We start from the raw sequence: 15,562 nt of genomic DNA, 5'->3' as shown, positions 1-15,562 counted from the left end.
ACTGCAGGAAAGACACCCTTGTTTTCACGTAACCACCTTGTTCTTCTGGAATGACTGCAATGCCACACTGCACTGTTACTCACAAATCAGATGATGAGAGTTTGCCCTCTACTTGTATCCTCCTGCCTTGGCCACTCACTCCTTTCTGCCCATCTTACAATACTACAGTACACTGCTCACTCAGTAGTCCTCATCTCTTTCATAAATACAGTAGTGGCATGGCGTGAAATTTTTAAAAGTGTTACCGGTTCTGAGTAAGACATTTAAGGAGACTTGGACACCTCCCCACCTCATGCCCCCCCCCCCTTCAATGTCTTCCAAGTAGTTCATAAAATATAAATCTGGTACGTCTGCAATTCAATACTAGATTTTGGTAAAGTTATTAATCAGGAAAAAAAAATGTTGTCATAAGGACTGAAGTGAAATCGCAAACATTGGTTGTTTACACAATAATACGTAATTTGATACTTACAGAAACAACGAAGGCTACTTATAGAGATGATCAATCCGTCGACTCTTCTTTGAAAATAGCCCGACCCTGTGGCCGAGTGGTTAGCACATCGCGCTGCGATGCCAAGGGTCCCGGGTTCGAATCCCGGTCGGGCTTGGTTGTTTGTGAATGTCCATTCATCAATTTCATCATTTCATCACTCATCCCCATCTTCGCAAATTAGCCAAGAGGCACAAAACGCGAAGTAAAATAAACTCAATCAATCAATCAATCAATTCTTTGAAAATAGTTATATGATGCTGGAGTCCCGGGTTCGAATCCTGGCTTGGGCATGGACGTTTGTGATGTCTATTCATCAATTTCATCATATCATCACTCATCCCCATCTTTGCAAATTAGCCAAAAGTGACACAAGCGAAACAAAATCAATCAAATCTAATCAAAAAAAGTTCTATGATGCTGTCATAAAGTGAAGTTTTTCATTTGAATTTGAATTTTTGGGTGCGTCATGGTCCATGTTATCCACATCTGAATTCCACATTTTTTTTTCCACCCGAAAATAGAGTACGTTGCCAACAAAATAGTTTTGACAACTGCGCACATCCACATAACCACGAATAGTCGTTATACCATGAAACATTGAAATGTCAGTCATATCCAGCAGACGACTTGGGTTTTAAATCGTTCAAAATAGGCTTTGGCCTCCCTTTCGCCACAATTTCGCTTTTTTCTGCAAAAGATTGAACCGAAAGATTGCTTCAAAATATCTTCTATCGCACGATTACACACACTGTTCAGATAGGATGAACCCGCCACCTCGGAACTTGGAGCAAGCTTCATTAATTAATTGACAATGCCTGAAAACAACATAAAGACGAAAGACACCACTGCACAGTCCCTCCCACAAACCGTTGTTTACTTTTGTAACACGTGAAGCACCCTCCTTGCCCCCTCCCCTCTCAGCATCGGCGCTTCCCCAATATTTCCTTCGGAACCTGCAAGAAGTCCAGTTCTACTATTGTTGCCATCTTAGTTCTTTTGAAACCAGATTTGCCCAAATCGCGAAACTTTTAGTTTCAAATAAGACGTAGAGTAGATGTAGTCTTCATCTGTTTCCTAACTACTCCCAATCCCATGTTACGCTAAATCCACTGAAATCTCATTTCTGACACCACTACTATTTCGTATATTTTACGTCCTTTGCTACCTTTAAGGCTTTCGCTTTATAGGATAATCGTGATGATGAGGATGCATGGTGAATTATTGAAATAAAATTATTATATCTTTGTGTATGTAATTATTAATTTTTATAATTATGTAAAATAATAACAACGAACATTGAAATAACCATTTCTTGCTGAGGATTCGAACCTGCGACACCTGACACTTCAGAGCATGCTAAGATAACAATCGGGAAATTATGCTTCTAAGTAATGTTTTCACCCAAAAACAGTTCTACCACCTCAAAAACATTGCTTCAGTCCGAAATTATCGCATTCCTGCGACAACGTATGTCAATCTCAATCGGCCCTTTCAACAATTATCACAAATCCCTGTAACCGAAATAATAATATATGTGTAAAATATAGAATTTTAGGTTGACATTTTTAGGGCAGCGGACCCCTTGATCATACTCATCCCTCTCCTCTCCTTCTTGCTCATGATGTCGAAGAAGGACAAAGAGGACTTTCGTAATCGCTGATATTTAGAGTAAATACAAAATATCACTTGGTAGTTTGCTTTTCCCCCAGTGTGATTTGATTTTTTTAAATTTTGATTTGTTGATTTAAGTCCACTTCATGCACAGTAATGCTAATCGGGACAGTTTAAAGTTGGATCCGAACCACTTGTGCCTCCACTGGGTATGGAACCCGGGATCCCTTGATTATAAGGCGGTGACGCTACCACTGTGCCATCGTTCCCCAGTGTGACTGGACACCTTCAGAGTAAGATAGACCTGATTAGGCGACTTAGCTCTTTTCTGTCAATTGAATATGGCAACACTGATCTGTATCCGGTAAGGATCACCGGTAACTGCGCCAGCTAAACATGCATGGCAATAACCCACCTCCTACTCCTCCCGCCGTAACATTTTTTGCCGCTACGCGAAGTCTTCCTTGCGGTGGCACAGGGCCATTTCCTCATGTTGCCTGAGGAGGGTACCGGATCAGTCCTCCTCTTCGCTTTTGCCGGTGTCAGAAAAAATGTCAGTGTGCAATGTTTACTTTAGGACAAAATTACCAGTTTATGTACGTAATAATATTTTAAGACAGGTTCTTCAATTCTTTATATTTTGGTGTTACCTGCGGTAACAGCGGCTACATGCCTCTGAGGTTGACCAGGTCTAGGGTAAAGGCTGACAGAGCATGGTGCACATTGCATTATTTCTGGTATGGCCAAGGTAGAGAATATTTATTGGCTATGGTAATACACTACAGTCCTTTTTAACCGAATCCCAATTAACTGAATTTTCAGGTTAACCGAATCGCTCAAAAAAGCTACTCGTGCGCGACCATGTTTTATGCAGAAGCACTTTTGTCTTTGATTTGGGCTAATAGTTAGTTATCAAAGAGTAAGTTCATTGCTGCGATGCGTTGGCTATACTCACCCACTCCCCTATCCCCATCTATATTTAGCATGCGTACTGTGTTGTACACTCAAGGTCAAGAGACACCTGCCAGTTGAGATTTGTAATTCAGTTCGTTGCACCTGAAACCTTACTATTAGTGAGCGTTTAAACATCTTAGATCGAGCTGCTAAGAAGCGTTCATCTAATCTTAAGCAAAAGAAAATATCATTTTTTTAAGAAACTGAATTGAACTTTATTGTTTTAGTCATACGGCTTTTAGATGTTACTGTAATTCATGTCCTTGAGTTAAATGGCTACGTATCATTGTAAGCTTTTTTGTTTATGCCTACGTGCTGAAATACATATGTACGTACTGTATATCAAAAAACCTTTATTCAGGTTTAATCGAATTTTCGTTCAACCTTAGCACCATCGGTCCCATCAAATTTGGTTAAGCGGGACTGTAGTGTACTTGAGATCTTATTTGTGAACATAGGAATATTTTTGAGCTAGTTAAGTAGAAAAAAGGTCTCCAGAAACTTAACTTCACCATGATAAACAAGGTGAAATAAATAAATAAATAACAGTAGTAGATTGATACAGTATAATATAACATGGAATTCTTGTATCTAATGTGTATAAATTTCAAAGGAGTTTCGAGTATCTGCATGAATCTCTATGGGTATCTGTAGCAGAGAGTAATAAGTTGGAAGGGGAACATTCCAACCTCTGACATAATGTTCCATGAAGTCAGTTGCCCTGGGTAATGCATTATCATTCTGGTTCTCTCATCATTGATTTAATCAGTTCATATTCCTCTCTGTCCACTGACATCTTGGTCTCCCCTTTGGCCTTATTCCCACTCCTTGTGCATTGTAAGCTCTTTCTGGCAGTCTTTCTGCATCCATCCTCTTCATGTGTCCGAAGCATCTCATCTGTGCCTGAAGCTTCACCACACCTTCTGTCTGTCGGATCTCCTCATTCCTTATTCTATCCCTTCTAGTCTTCCCCAATATACTCCTTAAAAATGTCATCTCCACTGCCTGCATCTGTCTTTTGTCTCTCTCTGTCATTGTTCAAGTCTCCGCTCCATACGTAATTATTGGCATGTATAATATGTATATGTATAATATGTATTCTTGCATTTCCCTGTTCCATATTAATCTTTGAATGCTTTGATAGAGTCCACCACCCATTTGTCCTCTTCTGTTTACCTCCTCATCTATTCTTCCACTTCCCTCAATTATGCTTCCTAGATATTTGAAGCTCTCCACTACCCTCATCTCTTCCATATCTACCTTTATTCTTGGTACATTTATGGGTCTGTTTCTTGTTGTTATTAACACCTCACTTTTTTCTTCATTGAATTTCATTCTTGCTCTTCAAATTTCCTCATTCCAACTATCGAGGTGTAACTACTTCTTCTTCCTTGTTTCCCCATATTACTAAGTCATCAGTGAACAACAGAGCCTTCGTCTCTTCCTCTCCTATCTTCCTCCCCACCTCTTCATCAGTTGCATCCATTGTTGTTATGAAGAGCAGTGGGGGAAGAGCACTTCCTGTTTTAGTCCATTTATACTGAAGCACGCTGTTCTTCCCACTGATGTCTTCACACAGCTCTGGTTGGTCTTGTATGTGCTCCGCAGTGTACACACTATCTTTTCCTCAACTCACATCTCTGTTAGACCCTTCTAAATCTTTGTTCTTCCCATGCTATCGTACACCTTTTCTATATGTAGGAATGCCATAATCAAATCATTTCCATACTCGTAGTGACTTTCCTGTAATTGCTTCATGATGAATATCAGATCTACTGTTGATCTGCCTCTTCTATATCCATCCTGTTCCTCATGTTCAGCTCTGTTCTGTTCACCACATAAATAGCCAAAATAGAAATAAGTAAAAATTATGGAAACCAAAGAAGCCATTGAATTTACGATAAACATTTATACCAGGGGTTCCCAAACTTTATCGTTTCATGGCGCACTTCGTGTATCAAGATTATTCCGTGGCACCCAAGCCAGAATGTAGGCCCATCTATCACCTGCAACGCTCAGTTAGTATGGGTAGGTTGCTTGCCTTAAGTTAAAAAATAAACACACATTTTAAATTCAGAAACATTTTGTATGTAAACAGTACTAAATAAGTACACATTTAGAACAATCATATCATTGATTGAATTTCAGTGAAAATATTGGAACATTTCACGGGGCCCCTTTAAGCCAGACACGGTGCCCCAGGGCATCGCAGTGCACACTTTGGGAATCACTAATTTATACCATAATTAAAATTTTATTTTATGTAGAAGATTTGAACATGAAGTGTAGTCAGTTCTTCTACCCAATTATATATTTTTTTTATTCATGGTAATTGTAAGTGTAAATATAATTTGAGAGAGCCATATACAAGGAGCATCCTGATAGTGTAGTGATAATTCTGTTTTTTTTTTAAATTGAGAGATCCTGAGTTCAATCATCAGTGGAGGACACATTGCACAGTGGTTTGAATCCCATTTAATACTAGTCCCTATTAGCCTATTTGAGCATAAAATGGACTTAACACAAACTTTTTTGAGATAAAGACAAAAACTTATGATATGGAAAACCCAGAAGCATAAAGCAAATATATGTTTATAATTGAGATTGCAGTCATTAAAAGCATGCTATTAACAATAGTTCTTCACAATTTCCAAAATTTGTAGAATAAGAAATCAAATGACATGTAATCGTGCAGTTTTTCAAAATTTTTCATTTACTGATTTATTTTTGCCTTATTTCAGGAGGAAATCAGTAGTGTTCGAGGCATGTTACCATCCAACCTCACACTTCTTGGTTTCAAGCCTTCATCTAGCATTAAGATGGCTCTTCATTTGAAACCTGGGTCTTTCATTTATCCAGATGAGAAACTGATAAAAGGTAATAGTGCCTTCATTTTCCTCAATGGCCTTGGTTGTATTTTGTGACTAGAGTAGAAAAATGATTGTCCCTTTTGTCTAAAATTTTCCCATGATATACTTGATGGCTATTATAAATGGTGTAGTTAGCTATATTGGCACAAAATTCATGTTGATTCATCCTATCGGTAAGTAAAACCATGTTACTAACAATAGTTCTTCACAATTTGCAAAGATTACAGAATAAGAAATTCATGTTGAGTGTCTGATTCCAAGACCATGATCAATAGAAAGTTAAGTATTCTCCACTTATTTTCTAGTTTTATAATTTCACATCAAAGAGACGAGAATAACAAAATGCACAGCCATGAAATTGGGCAGGTAGGAGAAGTTTGCACTGTTGCCAGAGCACAACCCATGTGTTGCAAGGTTTAAGAGATTGCATAGTTGGTTTGTAATCCATGTGATACAAACTGACAGTATTTGCTCGAAAGGTTAGGGATGACAACTGCCCCAGAGAGAGGTCGATCTGATGATCGAACTAGGCAAAGCAACCTGGAACGGGAACCAGTAACTTCTGTCCCGCTCCCACTTTGCTTTTCCCACGTGTGGCAACAGCGCAATTCTGCCCAGCCACCTATTTTCATGGCCGTGTGTTTATGTAAATAACTGCAATATTTCTAATTTTCCATGCTGATTGTTATTCTGTTATTGGTAACATTTTCATACTCGTGTATACCTACTTTATTAACTTAGTATTACTTTTTATGTTTGTTTTATGCAGGTAGTCGAAAACTGTTTGCAGCACTTCTGGATAGATGTTTGGTCAGAAATGTTGTCCCAATATGCCGCTTTGTGCCTCGTCGTGATTCTCCACCAAGGCTGGTGGCTCTTCTACCACAGGAAGAAGTCCTGGATGAGTCGGATATGCAAGTCGTGCCTCCTGGTTTTCATGTGGTCTTCTTACCTTTTGCCGGTATGTTTTCTTCACAAAATTGTGTATTTTAGGCATGTGTCTAATTTAATAGTGTAATAAGATCTACAGTGGAACCTTTATTGTACACTTTTCATGAGCCTGATGTTAAGTACCTTAAAATATGGGGAAAAATTAAGCCTACCAGAAAATTCTAATTCCATTGTCCGTGGAAATGTGAAAATGACTCATAATCGTTTGTTGCAGGAGTATAAAAAATGACAGGAATCGCTGGAAAAGGCAAAGAAAAACAAATCTCTACACAAGTAATGACTCGGACCAATCAACGTGTGAGAGTGGAAGTGAGTGCATGAGGGGGGGGTGCAGCTACCGTGAAAGTGCAACTTCCTAATCTTTATTTTTCAGGAACGTGGGCCTTTAATTTGGTAGATACAGTGGAACCCCTTTTCAGGTGACCAAGCTAAAAAAAGAAGTACATGAAAATGTAAACTAAAGAAAAAGTTTATACATTTTGCAACGTTGGGAGTATCAAGATTGAATGTATAATGTGAGAAACTGTAAAATATGGTAACGTAAAATCGGGGTTCCATTTTATTTGTAATTGAGTATGTACAGAGAAGATTTCATTTCTGTATTACGAATTCAGACTTTTGTGATCATTATAAGAATAGATTAATATCAAGAGCCTTTGGAAAGAAGAAACTCTCATGATAAAAACTTTATTTGTAAATTAATAAATGCAGAACTTCATATAGGGATTTACTTTCTAAGATTAACTCGATGTTAATTACTCTGCTATCTCTATTATATGTAATTGTACATACTATATATTTTAATTTCCTCTTATTGCAATATAATTATTGCATAAAGACTCATAAACAGTGTATAAGATTTGTTATATATTTTTGATGTATACTATTGTAATTTGTGTTTTTAGCATATTTTAGTGTGTAGTTATCTTCATAAAGAATCTTTTGTCTGTTTATCCTCATGTAGTATACACTCAGCTTCTGTGTTAGAAATGTATATTGTTAGTATGCATGTCTAATTTGTGGATTTCAGCCCCTGGTACACCTTTGGACCACAAAAATTGAATCACTGCTCGCTGTTCATTGGGTTAAATGGAGAACGAAGTGACCACGTTTACCTGCAACAATAAGAAAAGGAACTAAAAAGATGAAGCAAAAGTGCAGATAATTTTGTGTGACCCTCATATATTTCATGCTTTTTTACTGCATTAACCTAATAATTGAACATTTTTGTATCTTCTTATGTCATTGCTTAAGTCTTCTTATACTTAAGCAGTTACAGTGGTTCCTTTCAAGACTCCCGACAAAGAAGATTGTTTCAAAGATTCAAGAATGTCATTGTAGAATCATGCCAATACAATTTACTTAACTAATCTTAAAACTATTAATCAAGGTCGATAGACAAGAATTTTTGCATGGAGTACGTGCATGTGTTGAAGTTATTGTTTTGTGTTGTTTGCAGATGATATTCGCAACTTGGAACTTTCCACTCCTCACGCCGATCCAGAACATGTAGAGAAAGCAAAGGAAGTGATAAAGAAATTACGATTCAGGTACAAGCCGCATCTGTTTGACAATCCTAAGATACAGACACACTGGGCCAACATTGAAGCTCTGGCACTTGATCACGATGATAGGAGAGAAATTGAAGATCACACAGGTAAGAAAGGGACTAAAGTAGCAACTCATTACAGTAGAGTCAAACTCTGTACCGGTGCGCAATCACAGTGCAGTACAGTTATTTTGACAGAATCTTGTTTTCCTGTTGGCTGCTTCGGGAAAGACGGATTGTAATGTCGCTTCTTACCTAAGCAGTGGGCATAATTGGCTCTTTCACCACAAGATCCTTCGTAGGTAAATGCTGCAACAGAAGGTCACTGCCAGAAAGGTGGGTCCCATGCCGGGAGATACCGCAATTTAACTACAGTTAAGGGCTCAGATTTTTAATGTTATTTTTGCTTATCAATTTGTTGTTTTTCTTACTTGTGTAATCTCTCTAGTTGCAAGAATTGTTCATTTTTCTTTGTTGGTATTTCTGTTTTGAGGACCTGTAGTGATAACACTTTTTTGTGAACTTATTTATTCACAATTTAAGTACAAACCTTCAATCCCCTTCAAAGTACTCTCCACTTGCATTAACACACTTGTCCAACCTTTGATTCCATTTTTCAAAACATTTTTTAAAGTCATCTTTCGTGATGCATGACAGCGCCTCTATCTTTTTTTCTTCACCTCAGCAACATCAGCAAAACGCTTTCCTTTCATGTCTCCTTTCATTCTAGGAAACAAAAAAAAGTCGCATGGGGCAAGGTCGGGTGAGTATGGGGGGTGAGGAACAGGGGTCATACCATTTTTGGTCAAGAATTGTTGTACAGACAGGGCTGTGTGAGCCGGGGCATTGTCATGATGGAAAAACCAGTCACCCGACTGCAACAAATCGGGCCGCTTCCGCCGCACACTGTTGCGCAATCATTTCAAAGTTCCAAGTAGAAAGCTGGTTAACTGTCTGACCCTGCGGAACAAACTCTGAATGGACGACTCCTCTCACATCGAAAAAGCAAAGCAACATTGTTTTAATGTTTGATTTCACCTGACGAGCTTTCTTGGGGCTCGGCGAACTTGAAGTCTTCCACTGGCTTGATTGTTGCTTCGATTCGGGATCGTAAGCATAGCACCATGTTTCGTCACCTGTGATAATTTTTGAAAAAAAGTTTGGTTCATTTTGGGACTTCTTTCAAAGCACGGCATGCTTCCACGCGACCTTGTTTTGGTTCAGCAGTCAGCAGTCGTGGCACGAATTTGGCAGCCACCCTTTTCATTCCTAAATCGTCTGTCAAAATTCGCTGCACTTCACTCCCGACATCTCCACAATTTGTTCAATGTTCCGTCGTTGATCTTCGTTGATGATTTCATGAATTTTTTCAACATTGTCATGTGTTCGGGCCATGGAAGGACGACCAGAACGATGTTTGTCATCAATTGACATTTCACCATTTTTGAAACTGGAAAACCACTCAAACACTTGAGTTTTCCCCATAGCATCGTCCTTGTACGCCATTTTTAACATGTCAAGAGTTTCTGTTCCACTCTTTTCGAGCAAAAAGCAGAATTTCATGTCCGCACGCTGTTCCCGAAAATCAGCCATTGCCAAAACAACAATCACACAAAACAGCTGTCACTCTAAACTCTGCCGAAACGTGTCCTGACCTGCTTCAGCGACGGCAATCGGCTTACGGACTCAGGAAGGTTCGCTCAAAACGTGATTCTACAAAAGCTCTGTCCACCACGAAATTAGTTCGGTTTTTTTTGGGTACGCCCACGTATTAATTATATATAATGGAAATGAAACACCAATGCAGGCATGCAAGTAAAACAGAAACAAAAGTCCAAAAACTTTATATTTTGCTGCAATTTCTATACATGAAAAAAGTTGGTTTACCGGCGGTAAACCAGATTGCATGGAGGAATACACCACTGTTCAGTACCCAGAGGCACATAGTGATTCAAATTCCACTTTAAACTGTAAGTTGCCACAAGAATAATTCCACTTAGTGCTATTGTTGTAATACATGATGTTTTTGGCCAGCTCCTGAAATACTACGTTGAAAATTTGTAAGAACCATAAACTACAAAGAGAAATACGTAATTCTAGAATGCAAGCAATACATGCAAAAAGAAAACTTTGCTTCCTTTTTTTAAAAAAAGAAATTGAAACATTTTGTTTTCTTTTGCCAGGAATTGAAACTTTTCCCATTTGATAGACATTGAAACTAAAGTTGAGACTATATTGATGCTGATGTATTGGTATCGGCCGATTATTTTCCAGTGGTTTCGGTACCGATACTGGCTGATACTTTTCCGGCATTTTGGTATTTTGCTGAGTCTGCAGCATCGCACACCAATGTTGGGCAGATTAACTGTATTTTGTGATTCAGGGTGGCTACTCACCAGTAATTCCTTGAATTCCGGAATTCTGCATGAATTTTTCTCCGTAGACGTGAAAAATTGCAACCATTATTAATTCAAATCCCATTGAATTTATACATGTTTATAAATCCCCTGAGGCAAGTTTTCCACAGTTTAGCTTTTATTATTATCGAGGAAGGAAAAGAAAGTTGTGCGGAAAGTAAAACACAATTCTCTCAATCCATTTACTTTGTTAGTGTTCTTTGCAGAATAATGTATCTGTCAGACGAAAGATAATTGCAAGGTAAGACACCTTGAAGTTGATTAGGTAAATTTGAGTATGAAATTCTTATATAATTAACAGTTTTTCATATTATAACAACATTAAGCCTTGTTTCCATGATATGAAAAACTCAATATGCTGACCAAGGCAGAAATTTATTTTATTATAAAACATAAACTAAACGTAACGTTTCAACCTTCTAACAAGGTCAGACTCTGCAACAAGTACAAATGTAACAAGGTACACAACAGGACGATATATATACACACAAAAATACTCCCCTCCAGACTATTAGAAAGTTGTTCTGGAACAATCTAGCAGGTGGCTTTCCCTTGTCAACTGTACTTTCACCTGAAAGTGAATGTGATTGGACTCTTTATCTCAGACTCTATTTCCTTTATTCTTCTTCCTTCTTCTCTCCTCTTTCTCTCTTGTCAATTCCATTTTTCGTAGATTAGTACATCCCGTAACATTTGTGACGTGTGTGTGTGTGTGTGGATGTATTTCAAGTCTGAGTATGTGAAGTGGCACTTGTAAACTCCACACCTTAAATTGAATATTTTAAATATATATACTGTTGAATTGAATTAGAGTTTTTAGATACGTTGGAATCACACAGAGCCTTTATATTGTTAATATATTTGTGTGTGTGGGGGGGGGGATAGGCAGTAATACGTAAAGTTGAAATACAGAAAACATGTGCTTGTACCCTTGAATTTAAGGTATGATATTTGAATGTTCATATGTAATGCTTGAAAATTTGAAGCAAAATTCTAGTAAATTGATGCTTACCATTGGAATGCAATACTCGCACAGTATTTTTGAATAACTTTTAATTGTTACAATTCTCAAGCAATGTCATCAGTATACCATTGTTGAGAATCTGTAAGTGTTGGTATTGACATGGGTGTCTGTTCAAAGTTCTATCAGTTCAGCCATGATTGAAACACTTTTGCTTCCTTTATAAATTAAAACACAGAAGTTGAAGCACTTTGTTTCAATTTTTGTGCTATGTTTCCTCAAGATTCTTAAACTTTTTAAGTTAATGCCATTTACTCTTGAAAAATCGTTGTAGTGCCAGACTGTGAAAACATGGATGAAAAGCTGGGCGAAATTGCAGAGGAATTCATGAATATGTTCCAGTGTGAAACAACCAATAAAACTGGAACAAAGAGATCGGGAGGAAAGTCGTCTGGTGGCCAGCCTGCAAAACAAAAGAAAGCAGACTTCCAAATGACCCCAGCCTACATGAAGGGTATTGCAGAGGAAGGAAAGGTTAGTTTTTGGATGTTTTTTTTTTTTTTTTGCATGTCTTAACTGCATGCAAGAATTTCTATTTTTGTCACCAAGGTACTGTTGTGTTTAGGTACATTGCATTTGTAGCTCTTTGATGTCCCTGGCCTGGGGAAAGGTGTTGTTTCGTCAGTCATCCTCATTGTCTCAATTAGCTAAATGTGATAGAACGGCATGGGTATTCTTTGCGAGTGCCTCTTCATCAATTTTGTCATGTCATCACTCATCCTCATCATTGCGATTAGCCAAAAGTGGCAGAAATGTGATGCTAAATAACGAAAAATAAAATGAAACTGATTTTGCACCAATCTCTGTTTATCTTCCTAGGTGGAGAAGATGACAGCAAAGGACTTGAAAATCTTTCTGGAAACAACTGGGAAAAATTGTCAACGTTGGAAAAAGGATTGGCTAGTACAGGCTGTGTACAATCATTTCCAATTGTGATGAGCTGATTTTGTGAACTATATTTCTTAAGAATGAATCAGTTTGTTTTTGTAGAGCTCATTAAACTAGTGTTAGATATTTTTTTTTCACCAGTAATACGATGAACATGTTAGTAGCACAGTAGAATAATTATATGTCTTGCACCAGTAAGAAAATAAAATACAAGTGTCTTAATTTTGTACTAATTTGTATATATTTTAAATGTACAGTGTTCCTGTGTATTTACACGAATTATTACACATTAATATATTTTATACACACCTCATTCAAAGTATTAACAATAGAAGATGGTCAGTGTGATTTTTAGTGATAATAATATTCAAGAAAATAAATTTGTACAATAAAAACGTGTACATTGAAATGAAACTATATATTGGAAATGAGAAGATGCCATTGTTGTTGGCATTATTTTTGATTGAATCTGTATTAAAATTCCAGTAATTGTTTTCTTTAGGACTTGAATACGTAACGGTTTCTGGTAAGTTCTTGGTTTTATCAAATTTGGTTTATTTCTTCTACGATTTCTGCCAGAAGCAGTTGTTTCATTGTTGTAAATATTCTTTAGTGCATTGTTGTTGAAAGTTTGCTTCTGTTATTAAAGTATTTACTCAAACACCCATTATTCATGAATAAGCCACATGCTCCTGTTCTGGCGAAAGGGGGAACCAAATCTATCTTTAGTAGAACTTTATCGTAATTGTTGGAATAATAAAATTTTGGAGGATAGGGAATATGTTCGATTTCTTCCATGCATTGTGCATCCCCAGGATGTGCATTTTACTGAAGCACCAGGTTAAGAAAATAGTTAATTTCAATGCTTTAAATGCAGTTTCCTGTTGAAAAGTAGTGTCCACTGGTGTAAATACTGAATAGTTGCACATGTGCTGCTGCTTTTTTTGAGGGAGAACAGGAGATGCTTTCAGGAGAGTGCCTGTAAAAACAGCACTACTTGGATTTGTTAATTGAATTATGCAAATCATAAAAAGGTATCTTTGCCGAAAATATCTTTTTCCCTCTGCTTTATTGAGACTTACCTGAGAATTGGTAGAGGATAGAACAGAAAGCTGTCACCTGTGTCTGTTTATATAGTAAATATGCCATTCCAACACATACAGTATTGTTTTCTGTGTAGTATTGGAAGAACCACACCCTGCTATTGCTTTGATGTTATGCTACGAAACAAATTTTATTTCCATGTTTTATGTAATTCAACAAGGTTGGTTGATTTCTTATATTTATTACATGTCTGGGCACGGTATTTTTCTTACTTTTTCCTCATACAGATCCCTTGCATTCCTTCGTTGCTCCAAATTTTTCTGAATTGTACACTCTTGCATCCTTGTGTACTCCTTATCACATGTTTCACAGAAAATTATACCGGTATATTTCTCACACTTCCAAGGTATCTAACTGTATTATTTCATTCTTTATGTTCTTACCTGATTGGATAAGTTGAAATGCTGTTTTGAATGGAATTTCCACAAAAATATTCATTCTTCCTCGTTTCTTCAATTTACCACCTTCTTCATTGTTCTTCCTATTGTGAAAATTTATGCCCTATGTACACCAGTGAATTACTTAGAATGTGATGTTTAATCACGTCTCTATGGAAATCATGCTCTCTAGGTTTTGTGTAGCAAACAGTGCAAGGTGTATCTTGGATACTGAATTTTCACGTGCACTTTTTCCATGAGCATGTGTACTCAATATTTGTGATAAATCTTGCATTTTCAACGTAAGTACTTTGCGAAAACTAAGGAAGTTATCCCATACAGCTCACACATGGGAGAGATACATTGCAGTTACGTATCTGTAACATAACTGAGACATTGTATATGGGTATCCCATAAATATAAGTACTGTACGAGATGTTTCAATAACCGTTGCAGTAACTAACATCAAAGTCAGCTAGAATATATTGTTGATAGTCTTGTGGTCACGTTTGAACTATAATAAACTTGTCTTGATGAAATGACTTGATTACCCAGATACATGCATTTTTGTGTTCCTATTGCTATTGTTCCAGTGGTACAATCTACAAGTGGTACATTCCAGTAAACAAATCCTGTTCTAAGTATTTGTTTACGTTTGTGGAATTTTTACCTTCATGTGTAGATTATATTCGTACTGTTTTTTGTTTTCCTCTGTAATTCTCAAGTTTGTATAATTGCAGTTAGTGTGAAATGAAAATAAAGATGTGTAAGATGAATACTAAGCATATATTTTCTTTCCAAGCACAGACTGCCAGTGCAATGGCATGGTGTAAAAACAGTGAGTTCTGGGTAAAACATGATTGCTTCTGTGTTGTTGCTTTGATTGATTGATTGAATTGGTGTTTTTAAGTCCACTTTATGCACAGTAAGGCTAATCGAGACTGGGCCTACAGTTTAAAGTGGGATCTGAACCACTATGTGCCTCCACCAGGTATCGAACCTGGGACCCCTTGATTACAAGGTGACGACGCTACCACTTTTCCATCAGGGAGATTTGGCTCTAAGAAATAAAAAGGAAGGAAACAAAATATATGTATTGATGGGGTGAAGCTCATACGAAAGGGGAAACACACAAATTTCTCTTGATTTAAAATTCAATAAATTTTATAGACAAAAATAGCAAACATTTTGTGTAGAATAATATACAAAATACTAATCATTTTAAACTGTAAATAGTGTTATTATCATTAAACTGTAAATAAACATGGCAGCTAATATTTTGCAAATGATCATTAAAAAAAATGCCAATATTCAGCTACAAATACTA

At 37.1% G+C, this 15,562-nt stretch overlaps 1 protein-coding gene across 2 annotated transcripts in view; it reads left to right on the top strand.

Moving 5' to 3' along the window:
* The window catches only part of Irbp (Inverted repeat-binding protein), a 56,578-nt gene extending 41,561 nt beyond the window's left edge, over positions 1–15,017 (top strand). For both annotated transcript variants that reach the window (XM_083142542.1, XM_083142543.1), the window contains exons 9-13: positions 5,800–5,935; positions 6,698–6,889; positions 8,339–8,536; positions 12,141–12,340; positions 12,686–15,017. In XM_083142542.1, coding sequence (XP_082998668.1) covers positions 5,800–5,935; positions 6,698–6,889; positions 8,339–8,536; positions 12,141–12,340; positions 12,686–12,802 — 843 coding nt within the window. In that variant the 3' untranslated portion in view covers positions 12,803–15,017. The remainder of the gene's footprint in view (positions 1–5,799; positions 5,936–6,697; positions 6,890–8,338; positions 8,537–12,140; positions 12,341–12,685) is intronic.
* Positions 15,018–15,562: the final 545 nt, after the last annotated feature.

The sequence above is a fragment of the Lepisma saccharinum genome, chromosome 21 (genome assembly GCF_977018435.1).
Source record: "Lepisma saccharinum chromosome 21, izLepSacc3.1, whole genome shotgun sequence".
Taxonomy (NCBI): domain Eukaryota; kingdom Metazoa; phylum Arthropoda; class Insecta; order Zygentoma; family Lepismatidae; genus Lepisma; species Lepisma saccharinum.
Note: the sequence above shows the minus strand (reverse complement) of the source record. Positions and strands in the feature narration are given on the sequence as shown.